The sequence below is a fragment of the Lemur catta genome, chromosome 7 (genome assembly GCF_020740605.2).
Source record: "Lemur catta isolate mLemCat1 chromosome 7, mLemCat1.pri, whole genome shotgun sequence".
NCBI classification, from domain to species: domain Eukaryota; kingdom Metazoa; phylum Chordata; class Mammalia; order Primates; family Lemuridae; genus Lemur; species Lemur catta.
The window spans coordinates 6,407,874-6,431,444 of NC_059134.1; the positions used below are offsets into that span (position 1 = coordinate 6,407,874).

At 38.9% G+C, this 23,571-nt stretch overlaps 1 protein-coding gene across 2 annotated transcripts; it reads right to left on the reverse strand.

The window, feature by feature from the left end:
- Window positions 1-20,130: 20,130 nt before the first annotated feature.
- Window positions 20,131-22,036, reverse strand: PATE2 (prostate and testis expressed 2). 2 transcript variants are annotated; one of them, XM_045556257.1, is made up of 4 exons: window positions 21,873-22,036; window positions 21,705-21,728; window positions 21,111-21,239; window positions 20,131-20,774 (listed from the first exon to the last, which is right to left on the reverse strand). In XM_045556257.1, the coding sequence occupies exons 1-4, from the start codon at window positions 21,922-21,924 to the stop codon at window positions 20,638-20,640; spliced, it is 342 nt and encodes a 113-aa protein (XP_045412213.1). In that variant the 5' UTR covers window positions 21,925-22,036; the 3' UTR covers window positions 20,131-20,637. The 2 variants fall into 2 exon arrangements, with proteins under 2 accessions (XP_045412213.1, XP_045412212.1); XM_045556256.1 differs by having other exon boundaries at window positions 21,111-21,242.
- Between the last annotated feature and the right edge of the window lie 1,535 nt (window positions 22,037-23,571).

Sequence of the window (23,571 nt, forward strand, 5' to 3'; positions counted from 1 at the left end):
CAAGTACCTTGACAAAGAAACTTACAACAATTTATAACTTCAGAAAAATATTTATGTCTAAGTGTTATTTTTAGGGTAGCAAATTATTAAAATATCCAGTTTCATAGACAATTACAACAATCTTTGAAGTCTAGGTACTTAAAAGACACTTTTAGTAAGGAAAGAAACATAATTTGAAGATATATTTTCACACACTTCTCCACCTGGATAGGAGAGCAAGGATGATGCTTTCAAATGTTCTCAATGTACCTATTTGTCAGGACCTGCTTCATGAGAGAAAACATCATGTGTTTTATGGAGCTGTAGAATATCTTCTCATTCTTATCTTTCTTATACCCTTTTGGATTAATCTAGTATCTATTATGTCTTTATCCTCTATATTAGTTTTTAAATTGAATATTCTAAATTCTATATTAATAATTCTCTTGGTAGTTATGCAAAATTGACTTTTTACAGTCTACCTTAAATTAGGGCATTTATTGCCTTATCAGTAATACAAGAATCTTTTAAGAGTTTGACTCTATTTACTCCCTCTGCTTCTTGTGCTACTTTGTCATTGTTGTTGTTTACTGTGGCAAAATATGCATGACATAAATTTACCATTTTAAACATTTTTTTCATTTTCTTTATTTCAGCATATTACAGGGGTACAAATCTTTAGGTTACATATATTGCCCTTGCACCCCCCTTCTCCCCAAATCAGAGCTTCAAGCATATCCATGACCCAGACGGTGTTCATCGCACTCATTATGTATGTATATACCCATCCCCTCCTCCCCCCTTCCATCCGCCCAACGCCCAATGAATGTTATCTTATATGTGCACTTAGGTGTTGATCAGTCAAAACCAATTTGATGGTGAGTACATGTGTTAACCATTTTTAAATGTACAGATCAGTGGCATTAAGTGCATTCACATTATTGTACAACTGTTACCACCATCCATCTCCAGAACTCTTTCCATTTTGCAAAACTGACACTCTGTATCATTTAAACAATACTCCCCATTTCTTCTCCCTCCACAAACACCATTCTATTTATTTGTTTCTATAAACTTGACTACTCTAGGTACTTCAGATAAGTAAAACCATACATTATTTGACCTTTTCTGCCTGGATTATTTCACTTAGCATTCATATTCAAGGTTCATCCATGTTGTGGCATGTACGAGAATTTCCTTCCTTTTTAATGATGACTAATATTCCATTGTATTTGTATGCCACATTTTGTTTATCCAGTCATCCTTCAATGAACTCTTGGGTTGCTTCCACCTTTTGCCTTTTGGCTATTGTGAAAAATGATACTATAATATGGGTGTACAAATATTTTGTAAAGTCCCTACTTTCAGTTCCTTTAGGTATACACCCAGATGTTGAATTACTGGATTATATGTTAATTCTACTTTTAATTTTTTGAGGACATGCCACACCGTATTGCACATAGGCTGCACCATTTTACAGTACCACCACGGTTTCCAATTTCTCCACACTTGCTAACACTTATTTTGTTTTTCTTTATTATTATCATAGCCATCCTAATGAGTGTGAAGTGGTATTTCACTGTGGCTTTGATTCACATTTCCCTAATAATTAGTGATGTTTAGAATCTTTTCATGTGTTTATTCATCATTTGTATATATTCTTTGGAGAAATATCTATTTTTAAAATTAGGGGGTTTTTTTGTTGTTGTTGCTGAGTTATAGGAGTTCTGTGTACACTCTCGATGTTACCTATATCAGATGTATAATTTCCTACTCTATGAGTTGCCTTTTTATTCTTTTGATTCAGTTCTTTGATGTATACTTTTAATTTTGATGTAGTTTATCTATTTTTTTTCTTTTGCAGCCTATACTTTTGGTGTCATATCCAAGAAATTATTGCCAACTCCAATGTTATAAAGATTTTCGCCTATATTTTCTCCTAGGTAACTATTTCTACTTCTCACTAGATTAACCAGACACCAAAAAGAAAGGACCCTAACAAACTCAATCAGAAATGCAAAATGAGATATTACAATTGATACCACAAAAATACAAAATATCATCTTTGAATACTAGAAAAATCTCTATGCACACACACTTGAAAATGTTGAGGGAATGGACAAATTCTTGGGAACTCACAACTGCCCTAGGTTCAATCAGGAAAAAATAGAACTCCTGAATAGACCAATATCAAGCAAAGAGATTGAAGCAGCAATAAAAAATTTCCCAACAACAAAAAAAATCTTGGACCAGATGGTTTCACAGCCAAACTTTGCCAGACCTACAAAGAAGAACTGGAAAAATACTGCAGGAATTATTTCATAACATTGATAAGGAAGGAATCCTCCCCAAAACACTCTACAAAGCCTATATCACCTTGATACCAAAGCCAGGAAAGGATACAACAAAAAAACTACAGACCAATATCCCTTATGAATATAGATGTAAAAATTCTCAATAAAATCCTAGCAAACCAAATTCAGCTGCACATCAAAAAAATCCACCACAACCAAGTGGGCATCATCCCAGAAGTGCAAGGATGGTTCAACACATACAAATCTATAAATGGGATTCACCACGTAAATAGAAGCAAAAACAAAGACCACATGATCGTCTTCACAGATGCAAAAAAAAACCATTCAACAAAATTCAGCACCCTTTTATGATAAGAACAATTAACAAAATAGGCATAGATGGAACATACCTCAAAAGTATAAAAGCCATATAAGACAAACCTACAGCCAGCATCATATTGAATAGGGGAAAAATTGAAAGCAGTCCCATTTACAACTGGAACCAGACAAGGTTTCCCACTATCACCACTTCTGTTCAACAGTGTGCTGGAAGTCCTAGCCATAGCAATCAGGCAAGAGAATGAAATCAAAGGTATCCAAATGGGGAAAGAAGAGGTCAAACTATCACTCTTTGATGATGGTATGATCTTATATCTAGAAAACCCTAAAGAGTGTGCCAAGAGCCCCCTAGAATTGATAAACAAATTAAACAAAGTTTCAGGTTACAGAATCAATGCACACAAATCAGTGGCATTCATACACACCAACAACAGTGAATCTGAGAATCAAATCAAAGACTCAATGCCTTTCTCAATAGCAACAAAGAATATAAAATACCTAGGAATATATTTGACTAAAGAGCTTAAATATCTCTACAGGAAGAACTACAAAATACTGAGGAAGGGAATTGCAGAGGATATAAACAGATGGAAAAACATATCATGCACATGGATCAGCAGGAGCAACATTGTTTTTTTTTTCTTTTTTTAATTTATTTTTATTTCAGGATATTATGAGGGTACAAACATTTTGGTTACATTTTATGTCTTTGCCTCACCCAAGCAAGAATCAACATTGTTAAAATGTCTATACTATCCAAAGTGATCTACAGATTCAATGCAATCCCCATTAAAATACCAACATCATTTTTCACAGACCTAGGAAAAGGTCTGCCAGGTGCAGTGGTTCATGCCTATAATCCTAGTACTCTTGGAGGCTAAGGTGGGAAGATTGCTTGAGCACAGGAGTTCAAGATCAGCTTGAACAAGAGTGAGACCCCATCTCTACTAAAAATAAGAAAATTATCTGGGTGTCATGGCACACACCTGTAGTCCCAGCTACTTAGGAGGCTGAGGCAGAAGAATCAACTGAGCCCAGGAGTCTGAGGCTGCAGTGAGCTACAATGATGCCACTGCACTCTACCCAGGGTGACAGTTCTACACTTCATATGGGACTGGAAAAGACCCAGAATAGTCAAATCAACCTTAAGCAATAAGAACAAACTGGAAGGTGGCACTTTATCAGGCTTCAAGCTATACTACAAGGCTATCATAACAAAAACAGCATGGCACTGGCACAAAACATAGACATAGACCTATGAGTCAGAACAGAGAACACAGATATAAAACCACTCTCATATTTCCATCTGATCTTTGACAAAGCAGACAAAAACATACACTGGGGGAAAGAATCCTTATTCAATAAATGGTGCTGGCAATTCACAATTGCAAAGATGTAGGGAAAAAACCTAACAAGCTCTGCCCTTACATGACTATGGTCAACTAGCCAGGCCCATTTTGATGGGTGAATTCTGAATACTTCCCCAGTCATGGGAGGCTAACACCTGTGAGATGCATAGGCACTGGGGTGCTGGGCAGACTGGGGCACCATCCCCTCCCCTTAGCCAGCAAAGTGGTAGGCTCCACCCTTGGAGGTAGGGAGAGGCAAGAAAAGCCACTTTCCCTCTGTGACTAGCGTGAATCCACAGAGCCTTGGCACAGATCAATAGTTGACAGCCCAGTGACTTTGCTTGTCAGACTGGTTTAGGTCATCCAGTAGGATCATAATTCTGGGGCTGGATTTTCACATCTGGTGGGCTGCCAACAGTGGGGTCTTTGGTCAAGGAATAAACATCCCAGCAAGAAGCCACAATAGGCTCCCCAAGTAACCTCTCCCATCAGGAGCAGCCTCCCAACTGTGGTAGAAGAACCCTGAACAACATATTAGTGGCTCCCCTAGTGGCAGATCAAGCAACCATAGAAGCACCCATATCCAGGCTCTTAGGCAGCAGTTGCGATCTGCCTTGCTCTTAAACAGTGTTTACTGGAACAGAGCCTAAACAGGTTGTGTTACTTTCCAAGCGAAAACTGAAAGATGGGAAGCAACGTCTGATCCAGATGGAAAGGACTCAGTGAAAGAACTCTGGAATTATGGAGAATCAAACAGAAAGAACTCCCCCAAAGAGGAACACCAGCTCTCTAGCAATGGACATTAACCAAATTCAGAACACTAAAATGACAGAAGAATTTCAAACATGGATTGTAAGAAAACTCAATGATATGCAGGAAAAAAATGGATAACAAACACAAAGAAACCACATAAAAAAAAAAAAAATCCAGGACTTCCAAGTAAAATTCACTAAAGAAATCAAAATATTAAAGAAAAATCAAACTGAACTCCTGGAAATGAAAATTTATTCAAGGAACTACAAAACACAGTGGAAAGCCCCAAGAACAGGGTAGATCAAACAGAAGAAAGAATCTCAGGGATTGAAGATAACACCTTCCACTTAAATAAGTCAGTCACAGAGATAGAGCAGGGAAATAAGAGAAAAGAGCAAAGTCTGCAAAAAATGTGGGATTATGTGAAGAAGCCTAACGTGAGAGGTATGGGCATCCCAGAGGGTGAAGAAGAAAATTCAAAAGGGTTGGATAACCTATTTGAAGATATAATAGAGGAAAATTTCCCAGGCCTTGCTAAAAATCTAGATATCCAGGTACAAGAAGCTCAAAGGACTCCTGGGAGATTCATTGCAAACAGGAAGACATCACAACATGCAGTCATCAGACTGACCGAAATATCCACTAAAGAGGCACTTCTATGAGCTGTAATGTAAAAGAAACAAGTAACATACAAAGGAAAGACCATCTAAATAATGCCAGACTTCTCAACTGAAACCTTACAAGTAAGAAGAGACTGGGGTCCCATCCTCACTCTTCTGAAACAGAATAATCCCCAGCCTATAATGTTGTACCCTGCAAAACTAACTTTTGCATATGAAGGAGATATAAAAACATTCTCAGATAAGTAAAGACTGAGGAAATTCACCAAGACAAGACCTGCCCTCCAGGAAGTACTCAAAACAATGCTACACACAGATCAGCACAATAAACATTCAGAATTGTAAAATCACTCAAAAGCTAAAGATCAAAGGCCAGATACCACAATGGCTCAAGAGAGAAAACAAAGCAACAAAATTCAACCCAACAGGATGAACAGAAATTTGCCCCGCCTATCAGTGCTCTCAATAAATGTGAATGGCTTGAATTGCCCACTAAAGAAACATAGGCTGGCTGAATGGATAAATACACACAAGCCAAGTATCTTCTGTCTCCAAGAAACATATCTAACCCACAAGGATGCATTCAGACTCAAGCTGAAGGGATGGAAAACAATATTTCAAGCAAATGGAAGCCAAAAGAATGCTGGCATGGCAGTTTTGATGTCAGATAACTTAGTCTTTAAATCAACAAAAGTAATGAAAGACAAAGAAGATCACTACATAATGGTAAAAGGTACAGTTCAACAAGAAGACATAACAATTCTAAATATGTATGCACCCACTTTAGGTGCACCCAGATTCAGAAAACAAACTCTACTTGATCTAAACAAAGTGATAAACAGCAACACCATAAGAGCCGGAGACTTCAAGACCCCACAGGATAGATCCTTCAAACAGAAAATTAACAAAGAAACAATGGATTTAAACAGCACTCTAGAAAAAATGGGCCTGACTGACATTTATAGACCATTCTACCCAAAAACCACTGAATATATGTTCCTCTCATCAGCTCATGGGGCATTCTCTAAGATTGGCCATATACTAGGACACAAAGCATGTCGCAAAAACATTTTAAAAAACAGAAATTATACCATTCATCTTCTAAGATCACAGTGAAATAAAATTAGAAATCAACCCCAACAGAAACTCTCATCTCTACATAAAGTCGTGGAAACTAAACAAACTTCTGCTAAATGATTATTTCATAAATGAGAAAATCAAGAGGGAAATCAAAAGATTCTTTGAACTAAATGACAAAGGAGACACAAGTTACCAAAATCTATGGGACATTTGATCCAGCAATCCCATTATTGGACATCTACCCAAAAGAACAAAAGACGTTATATAAAAAAGACACCTGCACCTGAATGTTTATAGCAGCACAATTCACAATTGCAAAGATGTGGAAACAACCCAAGTGCCCATCAATACAAGAGTGGATTAATAAAATGTGGTATATGTATACCATGGAGTACTACTCAGCTATAAGAAATGATGGTGCTATAGCACCTCTTGTATTTTCCTAGATAGAATTGGAACCCATTCTATTAAGTGAAGTATCCCAAGAATGAAAAAATAAGCACATGTACTCACCATCAATTGGTTTCACTGATCAACACCTAAATGCATATATGGGAATAACATTAATCGTGTGTTGGGCAGATGGGAGTGGGGAGGAGGGGATGGGTATATACATACATAATGAGTGCAATGTACACCATCTGGTGAATGGATGCGATTGAAGCTCTGACTCAGGGAGGGAAGTGAGGGGCAAGGGGAATATACGTAACCTAAAGATTTGTACCCCCATAATATGCTGAAATTTTAAAAAAAGGATGTAGAAAAAACCCAAGTGCCCATCAATACATGAGTGGATTAATAAAATGTGATATATTTATAATGGAATACTACTCAACTACAAAAAACAATGGTGAACTAGCACTTCTTATATTATCCTGGATAGAGCTTGGGCCCATTATCCACAGTGAGGTATCACAAGATCGGAGGAATAGGCTCCACATGTACTCGCCATCACATTGGCACTAACTGATCAACACTATGGTGCTCACACAGTAGTAATATTCTCCAGGAATTAGGGGGTTGGGGGGGTAAACTCACAACTAATGGACATGGTGGGCACTGTAGAGGGCAAGGGCATGCCTCTAAACCTCACTTGGGTGAGGCAAAGACATAAAATGTAACCAAAACTTTTGTACCCTCATAATATCCTGAAATAAAAAAATAAATAAATAATAAAAAACAAACAAACAAAGAAAAAGGAAGCTAGACTAATGGCCAATAAACATACGATAAATGCTCAACATCTGTAATCATCAGGGTAATGCAAATCAAAACCACAGTGAGATATCACCTAAGCCCAATGAGAATGGCTTTTATCAAAAAGTACCCAAAACAACAGGTGCTGGTGTGGATGTAAGAGAAGGGAACACTTGTACACTGTTGGCAGGACTGCAAACCAGTACAGGCTCTATGGAAAATAGTTTGGAGATACTGCAAAGAACTAAATGTAGACGTACCATTTGATCCAGCAATTTACCCAAAGGAAAAAAAGTCATTTTATCAAAAAGACACATGCATTGAAATGTTTTTTTGTGGTTTCTTTGCTTGTTTGTTTGTTTGTTTGTTTGTTTTTGAGACAGAGTCTCACTCTGTTGCCTGGACTAGAGTGCCATGGCGTCAGCCTAGCTCACAGCAACCTCAAATTCCTGGACTCAAGCAATCCTGCCTCAGCCTCCTGAGTAGTTGGGACTACCGGCACATGGCACCATGCCCGGATAATTTTTTCTACATATTTTTAGTTGTCCAAGTAATTTCTTTCTATTTTTAGTAGAGATGGGGTCTCGCTCTTGCTCAGGCTGTTCTCGACCTCAAGCGATCCTCCCACCTTGTCCTCCCAGAGTGCTAACATTACATGCATGAGCCACCATGCCCGGCCGCACTCAAATGCTTATTGTAGCACAATTCACAAACCCAAAGATGTGTAATCAATCCAAGTGCCCATCAATACATGAGTGGATTAATAAAGTGTGGTGTATGCATACTACTATGGAGTATGATTTGACTATTAAAAAAATGGTGAACTAATACCTTTTGTAACAGCCTGGATGGAACTGGAAGCCATTCTTCTAAGAGAATTATCACAAAAAATGGAATAACCACAAGTACTCACTATTAATTTGGAACTAATTGATCAATGCCATGTACACATATGGTAGTAAAACTCAACAGAAACCAAGCAGGTGGGTTGGGGGAGGAGGGGATGGGTAAATCTACACCTAACAGGTACAACACATGCTACTCTTGGTGATGGGCATACTTATAACTTTGACTCAAACTGCACAAAATCAAATCATGTAACCAAAATGTTTGTACCCCCATAATATTCTGGAATTAAAAGAAAAATTGAGAGCATTGCCGCTTAGAACTGGAACCAGACAACTTGCCCACTGTCACCACTACATTCAACATAGTGCTAGAAGTCCTAGCCAGACCAATTAAGCAAGAGAAGGAAATCAAGGACATCCAAATGGGGGCAGAAGAAGTCAAACTATTGCTCTTCGCTGATTGCTCTATGCTGATTACTCTTTGATGATTTTATATCCAGAAAACCCCAAAGATTCTGCCAAGAAACCCCTGGAATTGATACATAAATTCAGCAAAGTCTCAGGTTACAAAATCAATGTGCACAAATCAACAGCATTTCTTTACACCAACAACAGTAAAGCTGAGAATCCAATCAAAGACTCAATACCTTTCACAATAGTGACAAAGAAAATAAAATACCTAGGAATATATTTAACCAAGAAGGTTAAATATAGACTCTATAGGGAGAACTATTTCTCTTCAAACATAGAGAACAATGTAGAAATTGCCTGCCTAAAATCATGGCCTTCCCAAAGCAAAAAAAAAGCAGTAAATTCAAAACTTAAGCTCAGACTTTGTGTAGCCAATCATTCAGTATCATATCACCAAGGCTTTGTTGCTTAAAAATATAGGATCCTTGGGGTTTTCCAGATACAACATCATATCATCAGCGAAGAGTGAGAGTTTGATCTCTTCTGTCCCTATTTGGACTCCCTTCATTCTGCTCTCTTGCCTGATAGCTCTCGCAAGGACTTCCAATACTATGTTGAAAAGTAATGGGGACAGTGGGCAGCCTTGTCTGGTTCCAGTTCTGAGTGGGAATGCTTTCAATTTTTCCCCGTTCAGTATGATGTTGGCTGTGGGTTTGTCATATATGGCTTGTATCATTTTTAGGTAGGTCCCGTTTATGACTATTTTGTTAAGCGTTCTTATCATAAAAGGGTGTTGAATTTTGTCAAATGCTTTTTCTGCATCTATTGAGAGGATCATATGGTCTTTATTTTTGCTTCTATTTATGTGGTGAATTACATTTATAGATTTTCGTATGTTGAACCACCCCTGCATCTCTGGGTTGAAGCCTACTTGGTCGTGATGAATTATTTTTTTAGTAAGCACTTGGATACGATTTGCTAAGATTTTATTGAGAATTTTTGTATCTATGTTCATGAGAGAAATTGGTCTGTAGTTTTCTTTTTTTGTTGCATCCTTTCCTGGTTTTGGTATCAATGAAATATTGGCTTGGTAAAATGTGTTGGGGAGAATTCCATCCTTCTCAATATTGGAGAATAGTTTATGTAGGATGGGCACCAGTTCATCTTTGTATGTGTGGTAAAATTCAGGTGTGAACCCATCTGGACCAGGGCTTTTTTTCTGGGAAGGTTTTTTATTGCTGTTTCAATTTCACTTCTTGATATTGGTCTATTCAAGAATTCTATTTCTTCCTGATTGAGCTTGGGAAGGCTGTGTGTTTCCAAAAATTTGTCCATTTCCTCCTCGTTTTCCAATTTGTGTGCATAATGATTTTTGTAAAATTCATAGATGATGTCATGCATCTCTGTGGCATCGGTCGTGATTTTTCCTTTCATGTTCCTGATGGAAGTTATTAGAGATTTTTCTTTTCTGCTCTTGGTTAGTCTAGCCAGTGGTGTGTCTATTTTATTTATCTTTTCAAAGAACCAACTTTTTGTTTTATTAATTTCCCTTATAGAATTTTTGTTGTCCTTTTCATTTAATTGTGATTTGATCTTAATAATTTCTCGCCTTCTGCTGGGTTTGGGGTCAGTCTGTTCTTTCTCCAGCTCTTTGAGTCTATTCATTAAGTTGTCTATTTGTAAGTTTTCTGTCTTTTTGGAATAGGCATTTATAGAAATGAATTTTCCTCTCAGGACTGATTTATCTGCATCCCATAGATTTTGATAAGTTGTGTCTCCTTTGTCATTTAATTCAAAGAATCTTTTGATTTCTGACTTGATTTCTTCCTTTACAAAATACTTATTCAGGAGAAAGTTGTTTAGCTTCCATGACTTTGAGTAGGAATCAGAGTTCCTGTTAGGGTTCATTATTACTTTTATTCCACTGTGATCTAAGAAGATGCATCGTATAATTTCTATTTTTTTTAATTTTTTAAGACATGCTTTATGTCCTAGGATATGGTCAATCTTGTAGAATGTCCGATAAGCTGATGAGAAGAAGGTATATTCAGTGGATTTCTGGTAGAATGTCCTGTAGATGTCAGTCAGGCCCATTTGTTCTAGCATTCTGTTTAAGTCTACTATGTCTTTGCTTATTTTCTGCTTAGAGGATCTGTCCTGTGCTGTCAGTGGAGTGTTAAAGTCTCCACCTATTAAAGTATTGTTGTCTATCATTTGGTTCAGATCAAGTAGGGTTTGCTTTATGAATCTGGGTGCGCCTAGGTTGGATGCATATATATTAAGTATGGTTATGTCTTCTTGTTGAATTGTGCCTTTCATCAGTATGTAGTAACTCCTGGAATTAATTAATGAATTCAGTAAAGTCTCAGGTTACAAAATCATACACACAAATCAGAGGCATTCATATATGCCAATAATATTCAATCGGAGAACCAAATTAAGGACTCAATACCGTTCAAAATAGCAACAAAGAAAATAAAATATCTAGGAATATATTTAACTAAAGAGGTAAAGGACCTCTATAGTGAGAACTATGAAACACTAAGGAAGGAAATTGCAGAACACATAAATAGGTGAAAATCCATACCATGCTTGTGGATTGGAAGAATCAACATTGTTAAAATGTCTATACTACCCAAAGTAATCTATAGATTCAATGCAATTCCTATTAAATAACCAACATCATTTTTCACAGATTTAGAAAAAATAATTATACACTTTGTATGGAATCAGACAAGACCCCGTATAGCAAAAGCAATTTTAAGCAATAAAAACAAAATAGGAGGTATTGATTTGCCAGACTTCAAACTATACTACAAAGCTGTGGTTCTTAAAACTGCCTGGTATTGGCACAAGGGCAGGGACACAGACCAGTGGAACAGAACAGAAAACCCAAATATAAAACCATCCTCATAGAGCCATCTAATCTTTGACAAAATAGACAAAAACATACTCTGGGGACAAGAATCCCTATTCAATAAATGGTGCTGGGAAAACTGGATAGACACATGTAGAAGACTGAAACAGGACCCACAGGTTTCACCTCTCACAAAAATCAAATCATGGTGGATAACAGATTTAAACCTTAAATGGGAAACGATTAGAATTCTAGAAGAAAATGTAGGAAAGACTCTTATAGACATTGGTCTAGGCAAAGAATTTATGAAGAAAACCCCTAAGGCAATCACAGCAACAACAAAAATAAATGAATGGGACCTGATTAAATTAAAAAGCTTCTGCACAGCCAAAGAAACAGTCACGAAAATAAACAGACAGCCTACAGAATGGGAAAAAATTTTCGCATACTACACATCAGATAAAAGACTGATAACAAGAATCTATTTAGAACTCAGGAAAATCAGCAAGAAAAAATCAAACAATCCTATCAAAAAGTGGGCAAAGGACATGAATAGAAATTTTTCAAAAGAAGATATAAGAATGGCTAAAAAACGTATGAAAAAATGCTCAACATTCCTAATCATCAGGGAAAGGCAAATCAAAACCACAATGAGATACCATTTAACTCCGGTGAGAATGGCCTTTATCAAACAATCCCAAAACAACACATGTTGGCGTGGATGCGGAGAGACAGGAACACTCATACACTGCTGGTGGGAATGCAAACTAGTGCAACCCCTGTGGAAAGCATTATGGAGATACCTTAAACAGATTCAAGTAGACCTACCATTCGATCCAGCAATCCCATTATTGGGCATATACCCAGAAGAACAAAAGTCATTCTATAACAAAGACACCTGTACCCGAATGTTTATAGCAGCACAATTCACAATCTCAAAGATGTGGAAACAACCCAAGTGCCCATCAATCCATGAATGGATTAGTAAATTGTGGTATATGAATACCATGGAGTATTACTCAGCTATAAGAAATAACAATGATATGACATCTCTTTGGTTCTCCTGGAGAGAGTTGGAACCCATTATATTAAGTGAAGTATCCAAAGAATGGAAAAACAAGCATCACATGTACTCACCAGAAAACTGGTTTCCCTGATCACCACCTAAATGCACATTGGGGAATGATACCAATTGGATATCAGACTGAGACGGGGGGGTCGAGGGAGGGGATGGATGTATGCCTACATGATGAGTGTGTTGCGCACCGTCTGGGGAATGGTCATGCTTGAAGGTGCTGACTCGGGGAGGTGGGGGGGGAGGTGATGGAGGTATGACTACATGGTGAATGCCAGGCGCACTGTCTGGAGAATGGACATGCCTGAGGCTCTGACTCGGGGGGATGGGCAGGACATGGACAATGTATATAACCTGAGCTTTTGTACCCCCATGAAGAGCTGAAATAAAAAATAAAAATAAAAAAATTTAGGATCCATGGCATCATTCTTATGCATTGAACCTCCAGGCAGGATTTGAAGTGAGAGGATGAATAAGTAAGACTGAGTAACACTGAGCTTGTTAATGCTAATTTTATCCTCATGGCTGATGAAATAAATTATAATTTATTCAGAAAAATATTTATCTCTGTAAATTGATAGTTACATTTGGGATAAGCCAGTTTCTAACTGGGCCCTCCATGATGGAAGAGACATTGTTTTACCTTGCATCGCTGGGAGGAGCTTAATGGGAATGGGATATCAAGAGCCAAAACCACCCTTTGCTCTTGCTTAATTCAGACAGCTAAAGCCCATCCGAGACTGTCCTCCTTAAACACAAGCCCTGAGCCTGCATCAATGTTGATCAACTCATTGCTGTGGAAACAAACTTCTATGAGGTACTGAATACCACTATCATACTGCTAGGGGGTGGACAGGCCTAACCTATTCCTAGGTTCATTCCTTCGACAAGTATATTCTGGATGCCCTCCATCTGCTAGGTATTGAGGAGGTGCTCAAGGTACTGAGGATGCTACTTAGAACAAAGGAGATAAGGGAAAACAATGGTGCTTTGAAGAAAGACTTGGGGGCAGAGGAAGGAAGTGGGGAGCTGTGTTATGTCCATAAGGGGACCACCTGGGATAGACTTCACTTTCCTTCTGTTTCCATTGAACTACGGGAATGGTCATATTTAGTGTGTGGTTCACATTTTTGCTCCACCTATATATCAGTTCAGTGAACCTGATATATCCATACAGCCCTGAGTGGTGGGGCCTTTGTGAGTAGAGAACCTGGGCCCTGAAGTTAACCTGCCTTAACTTCTCTAGTGCAGCCCATTTCATGGGAGCAGCTTCATATCAGTTCAGGATAATGCTCCTATGGCTTCTGCCTAAAAATGACAGCTCTACCACTTATGTGACTTTAGGAAAGTAACTTGACCTCCCTCCACTTCATAAGGTGGTAATAAAAATAAAATGTGATAGTATGCATAAATGGCTTAGATCAGCACTTGTCATGAGAAAGTTCTCATTATCTATTTAATGTTAAACTCATAATAAATTTTATTGTATCAAAGACAGTAGTTGAGGAGTCTCAGAGAGTGAGCAATATGAAATGAACCAGGGTCCATGGTGGAAATGAGACACACAGATATAACATTGAACTGAATCGTGAGTGAAATACGACTAATCTCCTTTCTTTCAAATGTACTTGTGAGAAGAACCCTTTGAAAGAGGTGTTTACAGAAACTGTAGAAACAGAGGAGTATTTGGAATTGCTGCTGAATCAAACCCCTTAAACATGGAGGCTTGTCCTTCCTTGAGGCAAAGGGCAGCCAAGAGTAAGAGAGTATCTCCAGGACCTGGCACTGGACACCATCTGTGGCTTCAAAGCAGCCGATGCCTCAGGGTAGATGACCAGTCTGTGAGCCTTAGGAGAGATTTCCTTTAATTTTGTACATCATGTTAGAACAAACACACTAAATTTCTGATCACATAGTAGAAAACCAAGATATCTTTGCTGATATACTGAGGTTAGATAAATTATTGCAGAGGCAATAATTTGGAAACAGGAAACATCGGAACAACATTGGGGAATTCAGGACTCATTGGAGAAGATATCCAAGTTTTTTACAGTGAAACATCACTGTAGAAGCTTAAATTCCATGAGGTACAAGAGGAGCTCCTGGAAAATTCTCCCTGTTAATGTAGTTAATTCAACAGGAGGAAGAGAGAAGAAAGACTGTTGGTTTGTAGAAGAAATAATAAGGCTCTCACATTGACATATCAAACTCAAGCTCGGCCTTGTCAAGAGGTGCATAAGCAGATATGGTGGAGCAGCCAAGGTCCTCCACACAGGTGCAGAGGCTTCTGAGACTGGGAGAATTTTTAACAGGGAAAGGTATATTTTACTTTTGACATGATTTTTCTCTCTTGCTTTCTGCAGGACCAACTTGACTCTAGTACACCCTGCATAACCCCCAACCCAGAAATGAAACAAGATTTGGTACATTAAATAGAAAACTGAAACAATGTAGTAACATGCAGGGTTTGACATTTAAAATCAGATTATGCAACATGACAGTAGCCTCTCAAGGCAGAGAATTCTTTTGAGAAGGCGTTTTTGAAATGCCTTTATCTTTCATTTATTATATCAACAACTGAACCTGACGCACACATATCAAAAAATTCTCTCATGGTGTAGAGTGGATACTCTCAGCCTAGGAGGCCTCAGTGGCTCTGTGATAGAAAGAGAGAGCGGGAAGCGAGAGATAAGAGAGGAGAGAGCAAAATATCAAAGCGTCTCAATTGCTTCTGTCCAATAGGCTTCTGTCCAATTCTCCAGTCACTGTACTGACTCCAGTACAGTGACTGGAGCATTCATTTTGATTACAACAAAAGAACTTAAGTTTCTACTACACAGTGGGGGCAAGAAAAATGGTGTGTGAAAATCAAGGGATTATCTGGGACATCTTTATTACTCCCTTGCCTAAAAGTCTTGTTCAACAGAAAACTGTAACAACACAACAAAGACAAAACCAGCAAGCTTTAAGATCCTGCAGGAATGAGGGCTGGGGTATGCCTCCAGGCCAAGAACCCCACCTGGCTGAGATGCTGCAGAAGTGAGAGAGCATGGAGTCAGAAGCGTGGGATGCAGATACAACCGTCAGCTCAGGCCTTGTAGCCAGTTACAGAAGTGGGGGCTGCAGAAAACATTTGTATGTTGTTTAGTCATTTCATTTATCTCCCTTGTCTCCCCCACCAGACTTACATAAAGAGCCCCAATGATGGCTGCTTCGTGGTTTTTGGTGATAGTATGACTGAATTACTATCAATGTCCAAGGACATGGTTGTAGTGGGAATCTGTGCACTCCTTCACCCAGATGAAGGAGAAGAATGGATGCTCAGAGGCAAAAGGGGTGGGGTGTGCTGGGAGTACTGGAGTTTTCCTCCAAAACACCCCTTTCAGATCCATTCTCTACCCTTGTCTACCCTGCTCTCTGACCCATATGATATATGGATTATATCACTGGGCCTCCAAAGCCTCTAGACCCTGTTTGAGTGACCAGTGAAAAGCTTCTGCAGAGATATAGAAGGGGCTAGTGTGAGGTCACAGTCTTTAGTCTCCTTGTTCCCTCCATAGGACATGGCCCTGGGCTGGCTATGCCCCCAACAAAAAGTCACTGCTTGACACACCTTCTTCCCAGTCCCAACAACACTTTTCCCACCTCATTCCTTTACAATAGGGGTGTTGAAAATTCAACCTCCTCTTGCTCTAGGTTCCTGAACTCTCCTTGTGGTTTCCTTATTCTCTGCATAAACCTGTGTAATTAGGTCTTTCATAAATAAAAATTCATTGAAATTCTTGATGAGTGTGCCATCTATTTTCTATTTGGACCCAAATGGTGCCAACATCATTCTTAAAACTTTGGCTAAAACCTTGAGACAGGTAGGTGAGATAGATCAGGGTATGCAACCCACAATGGATGCCACAAAGTACTAAAACAGGTGTATTCAGGAGTTGCAGGGCCAATGTACAGAGGAGATTTGACCTGTGGGCTAGACTATACAACTGAAACGTTGTGTGTCTTAGGTTTGGTTTCCTAGAAGCAGAAGCTGAGATATAAATTCTAGTGGAAGTAATTTACTGAAAAAGTGCTTTCAGAAATAACCTGTAAAGGAGTGAAGAAAGCAGAATAGAATGGAGGGAGAAACAAGGCAAAAAATATATATATATGGTTACAGCTTAAGTATCAAGCTGATCCCAAAGAGAGGGTCAGAGTATAATTGACAGCACAGACTTATGTCATTTCAAGGCAAAGGAGCAACCTCACGTGCCCCTGCATCAGTCATTTTTGTGTGCCACCCTCAATGGAAGGCATTTCTACCTGAAGTAGTTCCTCTGGTTCAAGAGCAAGTGTCAGGAGCAGGGTATCATTGTTAGCGATTACCAGATAATAATCACAGCACCACCAAGAGGATCTGGACTGGGCTCCAATTGCATCTATTACGGTCTGTGCCTTGTGCACTGAGAGCAACTTGTTTCTCACATTAAAATTATAATACCAAAGCAGTTTTCCCAAATTTGTCAAAATTTCTTGGAAATGTTATAAGAAGGAGGTTAGCAGGAAGAACTGCTCTCCACTGTTGCCATTGGCCAAGGGGACATGAGTGATACTCATCATCTCTTCCTTATCCAACCCACCCTCACCTCTGCTGGGCGAGGTTGCTTGACTGGTGGGATAATCCAGACCCTCATCCTAAAGTTGTCTGAACTCCAGGTTACTATGAACTTGCGAAGTTATGGTGTTATACTTGCCTGTTAAAGCTGGGCAGGTGAGCAATAAGGGATGCCCTGGTAGATTGCCTGAATGCCAAACATATTCCTTCCTGCCTCCACATGTAGTAGCATTTCTTCTTTCTCATGATGTTCAGGGTTAATTACCTCTTCTCATATGCTAACTCTTTTATGTGTTTGTTATTCTACCGACACAAGCAGCCCCAACTGTCCAGGAGGCATCCACAGCTTTAGGTTTAGTGAGACACCTACTGAGCCATCTGATGAAAGGGTGTATCCTCTGGGAATTAGGGCACTAGATGCTCACAGCCTCAAGCTGCAGCACAGCAAATACAAATTCCCAAAGTGGCTTCCCAGTGTGTTCCCAACCAGGTAAAGTGTTGACTCCCAGATTCACATTTTAATCTGCTGGGGAGACCACACGATATAATGGCCATTGGCTTAAGGTTCCTTGGTCTGAGAACTGGTTCAGGTATGAAAACTGAGCAAAGTATTATGACTTTCCATTGGTCAGTTGAAGCCAGTATTCTGCTCATCCATTCTTCATTTCTTTTGTTCATGTATGTTAAGTACTTCTCTTAGACGTGCCTTATCCCTAAGAAAACTATGTTTTATTAGTTATCTCCATAGAGTTCTAGAAGCCATGCTCCTCTGGCTACCTTCCAGTCTTGGTACCCATTATCGTAATTATACCCACCTTTAATCTAATAATTGAGTGCTGACACCTGGCTTTTGCTACTCCACTATCCTATCATCCCCATTATTAGGGAGCCAGTTCTGTAACAGCCCCTCTTCCCATCAGAGCCTACAGAGGAAGGTCACAATGATGCTGACAAATCCTTCACCTGTAGATTCTTATTTCCTTGATGCAGGACACCAGGTAGTGCCCAGGGTTACCCAGCCAGCCAGGGCCATGACAATTCAAGCCAATTCCACCCACACCAAAGTGCCTCTCAAATCTTGGCTTCTACAAACTGAAATGCCCCTAAAATTTTTCTCAATGCCTCATCCTGATCTGTCTTTTTTTTTTTTTTTTTTTTTTTTTGGCCCAAGATTCCCCTTACAGCTCTAACAGAGAAAGATTTGGTTCTTTTTTTTTTAATTTCAGCATATTATGGGGGTACAAAAGTTTAGGTTATGTATATTGCCCTTCCCCTCGTCCCCCCCAAGTCAGAGCTTCAAGTGTGTCCATCCCCCAGACGGTGCACATTGGACTCATTATGTATGTGTATACCCATCCCCTCCTCCCCCTCACATTTGCCCCACACCCGATTAATGTTATTCCCATATGGGCTCTTAGGTGATGATCAGTGAAACCCATTTGATGGTGAGTACATGTGGTGCTTATTTTTCCGTTCTTGGGATACTTCACTTAGTAGAATGGGTTCCAGCTCTATCCAGGAAAATACAAGAGGTGCTGTATCACCATTGTTTCTTTCTTTCTTTCCTTTTTTTTTTTTTTTTTTTTTGAGACAGAGTCTCACCCTGTTGCCCAGGCTAGAGTGCCATGGTGTCAGCCTAGCTCACAGCAACCTCAAACTCTTGGGCACAAGCAATCCTACTGCCTCAGACTCCCAAGTATCTGGGACTACAGGCATGCACCACCACGCCCAGCTAATTTTTTCTATACATATATTTTTAGTTGTCCGGTTAATTTCTTTCTATTTTTAGTAGAGACGGGGTCTCCCTCTTGCTCAGGCTGGTCTCGAACTCCTGACCTCGAGCGATCCTCCAACCTCAGCCTCCCAGAGTGCTAGGGTTACAGGCGTGAGCCACCGTGCCTGGCCCACCATTGTTTCTTATAGCTGAGTAGTACTCCATGGTATACATATACCACATTTTATTAATCCATTCATGTATTTATGGGCACTTGGGTTGTTTCCACATCTTTGCAATTGTGAATTGTGCTGCTATAAACTTCCTAGTGCAGATGTCTTTTTTATAGAATGTCTTTTGGGTAGATGCCCAATAATGGGATTGCTGGATCAAATGGTAGGTCTACTTGAATCTGTTTAAGGTATCTCCATATTGCTTTCCACAGAGGTTGCACTAGTTTGCAGTCCCACCAGCAGTGTATGAGTGTTCCTCTCTCTCTGCATCCATGCCAATATTTATTGTTTTGGGACTTTTTGATAAAGGCGATTCTCACTGGAGATAAGCAATGTCTCATTGTGGTTTTGATTTGCATTTCCTTGATGATTAGAGATGTTGAGCATTTTTCATATGTTTGTTGGCCATTCTTCTGTCTTCTTTTGAAAAGTTTCTGTTCATGTCCTTTGCCCACTTTTTGATAGGGTTGTTTGATTTTTTTCTTGCTGATTTTCCTGAGTTCACATATAGAAGACTGAAACAGGACCCACACCTTTCACCTTTCACAAAAATCAAATCACGGTGGATAATAGACTTAAACCTAAGGTGTGAAACTATTAGAATTCTAGAAGAAAATGTGGGAAAAACTCTTATAGAAATTGGCCTAGGCAAAGAATTTATGAAGACCACAAAGGCAACAACAAAAATAAATAAATGGGACCTGATCAAATTAAAATGCTTCTGTGTAGCCAAAGAAACTGTCACGAGAGCAAACAGACAACCAACAGAATGGGAAAAAAATTTCACATGCTACTCATCCGATAAAGAGCTGATAACTAGAATCTATTTAGAACGATTTGGTTCTTGTTTCCAGAAAATTGGGAAGGCGGGGTCAGCCCTCTTCAGAACCCAAAGGCAAAAGGATAGTGCCAGGAAGTATTAGGGCCCACCCTAGGAGAACCTCAGCCCAGAGGAGTGTGTGCAGATGAGGATAGTAGGGTCACAGAATTCTTAGGACAAGTTTGGGATTATTTTGCCCCAAGTATTCACATTTTTCATATAGGAGATAATAAATGGCCAAGTCTGAGCTTACTCGTGGCAGCATCACCATGAGGAAACTAAAACAGAGACTTGCAAAGATTCAGTCCAGTGCTCCATGACTCATGAGACGTGGCTGCCCTCCCTGCTTCTCTTTTCACTGTCAGCCGCCTTCTCCATCTATACTATTGGTTAGAAGAGAAGAACAAAATACAGGTTTGGAAAAACAGGAAAAGGGGGTAGTGGGTTAAAAAATCTAGGAGAGTTGTAGAACTAGAGTCCCTCAGGGAGGTTGCAATAGTTACTATGCTTGCAACAGATAAGCTCAGTCCTCTTTTCAAAACCCAAGAAGTTGATGTCTTCACAGTTGGTCATACACGACAGTTTTGAATAATGATACATACTCTTCCCTGAGGAGGGAAAAGATTAAAAAATTATAATGACCTCACTTCCTCCTACTGTATTCTGAAGAATAACCTGTCTTCAGACCCTTACTAACTTTGTTCTAGGCCCAAATGAAGTAATTGCTGACCCAGAGAGTAGATTTTGTTCCCTACCAGGTAAGAGACATCAGCCTCCCCTTCATCCCATATTGTCTTAAAGAAAAGTCTATCTTTTCCATCCCTTCTACCTGACTACCCCATCTTCGCCCATCCCATTCACCCACTCACTCTGGGGACAAAAGGAGACCACTGTTCTCTAAGAAGGAGATGTTTATTTCTCAGTCACTCAATACCCCATGTTACCTTTTCTTGTAAGTATATAGATGTTCTCAACAGCACAGGACTGCTTATACTTCAGGCTGCAGGATTTCATGACATCATAGCACAACCCAAGATGATATTTTCTACATTTATGACACATTATTTCAGTCTCTGCTAGACACAAAAAGAAGTGCTTAGAGGATGCAGTCTGGAGAAGGTTCTCTGGGCCTGGAGGCCCTGTTATAGGAACTCACTCCTGCCTGTTGGTCCCTAAATTTTCTCAGGCCATGGACTCCCTTGATCACCTTGTAATGATAAGCTGTACAAACACAAATAAAATGCTGTGTATAATTTCAGGAGGTCAGGGTTCCTGTGAAATTCATCCATGGGCTCCAGTAAAGAACTCCTTATCTAGCCTGATTATTTTCTCCAGTAATGGGTAAAAGGCAGCGAAGAAGGGAATCTTAGTCTCCCTGCTCCAAGAAATGGGCTAAACAAGTTTGCAAAAGATGAAATTCCTTGGATTCTATAGTAAGAATGGATTACAGGCCTCTCTGAAGATGGAGGGGAAACTGACTCCTAAACATGTCACAAATAATCTGTTTACCCAGGACTTCATATAAGCTGTGGTTATACCTTTTGGAGGGTCTTGAAGATTACCTGTGAGGAGAAGAAAAATCTTCCTTGTTATAATCTCACATAAATCTGTACCAGCCCCAAGAGCCTATTTTGAAACTTCTGCTTCCCCAGCATCTGCCTATCTCTTAACCAACCACCAGCTGCTCCTCTATCTCCAGGACTTACCCCAATATGGGCAAAACAGAAAGACTGTGCCCAGCAGAAACAGAATAAACATCCTGGATCTTATGTCATGTGCAGCTTCCTGTGGAAGGTGCTGGCTGTTCTCCTACTGTGATATGTCCTTGGGCTAGTCATCTAAATCACATAATCATAAAAGTTCAGGGACAGACAGTACCTCAATGTTCCCAGAGCCAAGCCACCATATCCAATTTCCTCATGGCATTCCAAAGAGGGTGCTCACTCTGATTTTGCACAAATCCTCTAATGAAAATAAAATTGTGACCTTCCTGATTCATCAAACCTGCTCCTACTTCAGTGTTGTAAGTCTTAACAAATCTGGGAGGTATTCTTTATAGCTACCTGTGTCCCATCCTCAAGGAGGAATCTAACATCCAGTCTTATCCATTCTACCAATTTTACTTAAGAGATTGGCAATAATCTGAATTTGATAACACAACTGTGTTAGCAAGATTGGAGTGAAAGAAGCACTGTTATACAGTGATGATGGGAGTGTAAGGAGGAAAATTAAACAACAGCTCTCAAAATTATAAAGATATTGCAGTCTTAACCCAGTAATTCTCTGGGATGATCTTTTAACATTTGGCATTGTATCTACAATTCTTAAGGGAATAAATAGATAAATAGATGAAAAAACCTTGAGAGTTCTTATTGATATTTCCAATTGAAAAATAGGACTGCAAAGTTTTTACTTAACTTTATATTATAAATATTTTATTTTATATTAAAACTCTTTTGTTTTACACTGACAATTCTAGTTCTCAAGGACACAGAATTAGAATAGAATAAAATTAGAATGTTATATAGTACATAATGTGTATAACAGAATATCATATGCATGTGAATTATAATACAACATATATAGGGTAGAATAAAATTAGAATTGAATAGTGTTAGAATAGCCTATAATCAATCATTTACATTATCCCACATTAAACACTTAACAGTTTTAGTATAACAATACAATTACTACCAATTATGATTACTAAAATAGTTTTAAATTTTTGTTCATGCCCTTTCCTTTCTTAACCACTAGCACCTGCACTTTTTATGGTTTTACTACATCTACACTGTCCAATCATAGAGTCATTGCACAGTTTACTCTCTGCCTTTTAATCTCCACTTAGTCTTTGTTCTTCTGGTAAATTCATGTGTAAGCTTTACCGCCACCTCAGAGAGAGTTGGAGGCTCTCTAGCTGTTTTGTTTATCTGAAGCATGTTTTCAATGCATTCTTTGGAAGGGCTTATGGAAACAATAATTCTGGAATTCTGATATGTTGAAACACTGTGTGCTCTTTACACTCGAAAGTGACTTCTGCTGAATACAAAGTCCTTGCTCACATTTTCTTTCTTTATGTATCATAAATATATTACTCCATTTACAAGAGTCTGATGATTAACCAGTTTTCTGTCCCTTATAAATTGTATGGCCTTTTGGCTTAAAAACTCAAAGGATTTTTTTCCTTGAAGCTCAGTAATGTTACAAAAATATGTCTTGGTTTTGATCATTCTAAGTTGCTATCCTCAGGTACATAATGTGCTGTTTCAATGGGAAGTTTCAATTCTTTTAAAATCATTTCAGAAAAGTTTTTATTATGATTTTTAATCCTTACTATTTGTTCTATTCTTTCTGTTTTTAAGAGTTTCCAATATCTGTATATTGAATCTTTTTTTTTTTTTTTCA

What these genes read in the sequence shown, in the direction of transcription:
- PATE2 (XM_045556256.1), bottom strand. Translation starts at nt 21,924, where the DNA reads ATGTTTATTCTGTTTCTGCTGGGCACAGTCTTTCTGTTTTGCCCATAT. An exon ending in TCTTCAAGACCCTCCAAAAG is followed by an intron (nt 21,243 to 21,704) that starts GTATAACCACAG and finishes TTTTGTGTCTAG; the next exon opens with CAGAGACTGAAATAATGTGT. An exon ending in CTATATACTTACAAGAAAAG is followed by an intron (nt 20,775 to 21,110) that starts GTAACATGGGGT and finishes TTCCCTCCTCAG; the next exon opens with GGAAGAGTATGTATCATTAT.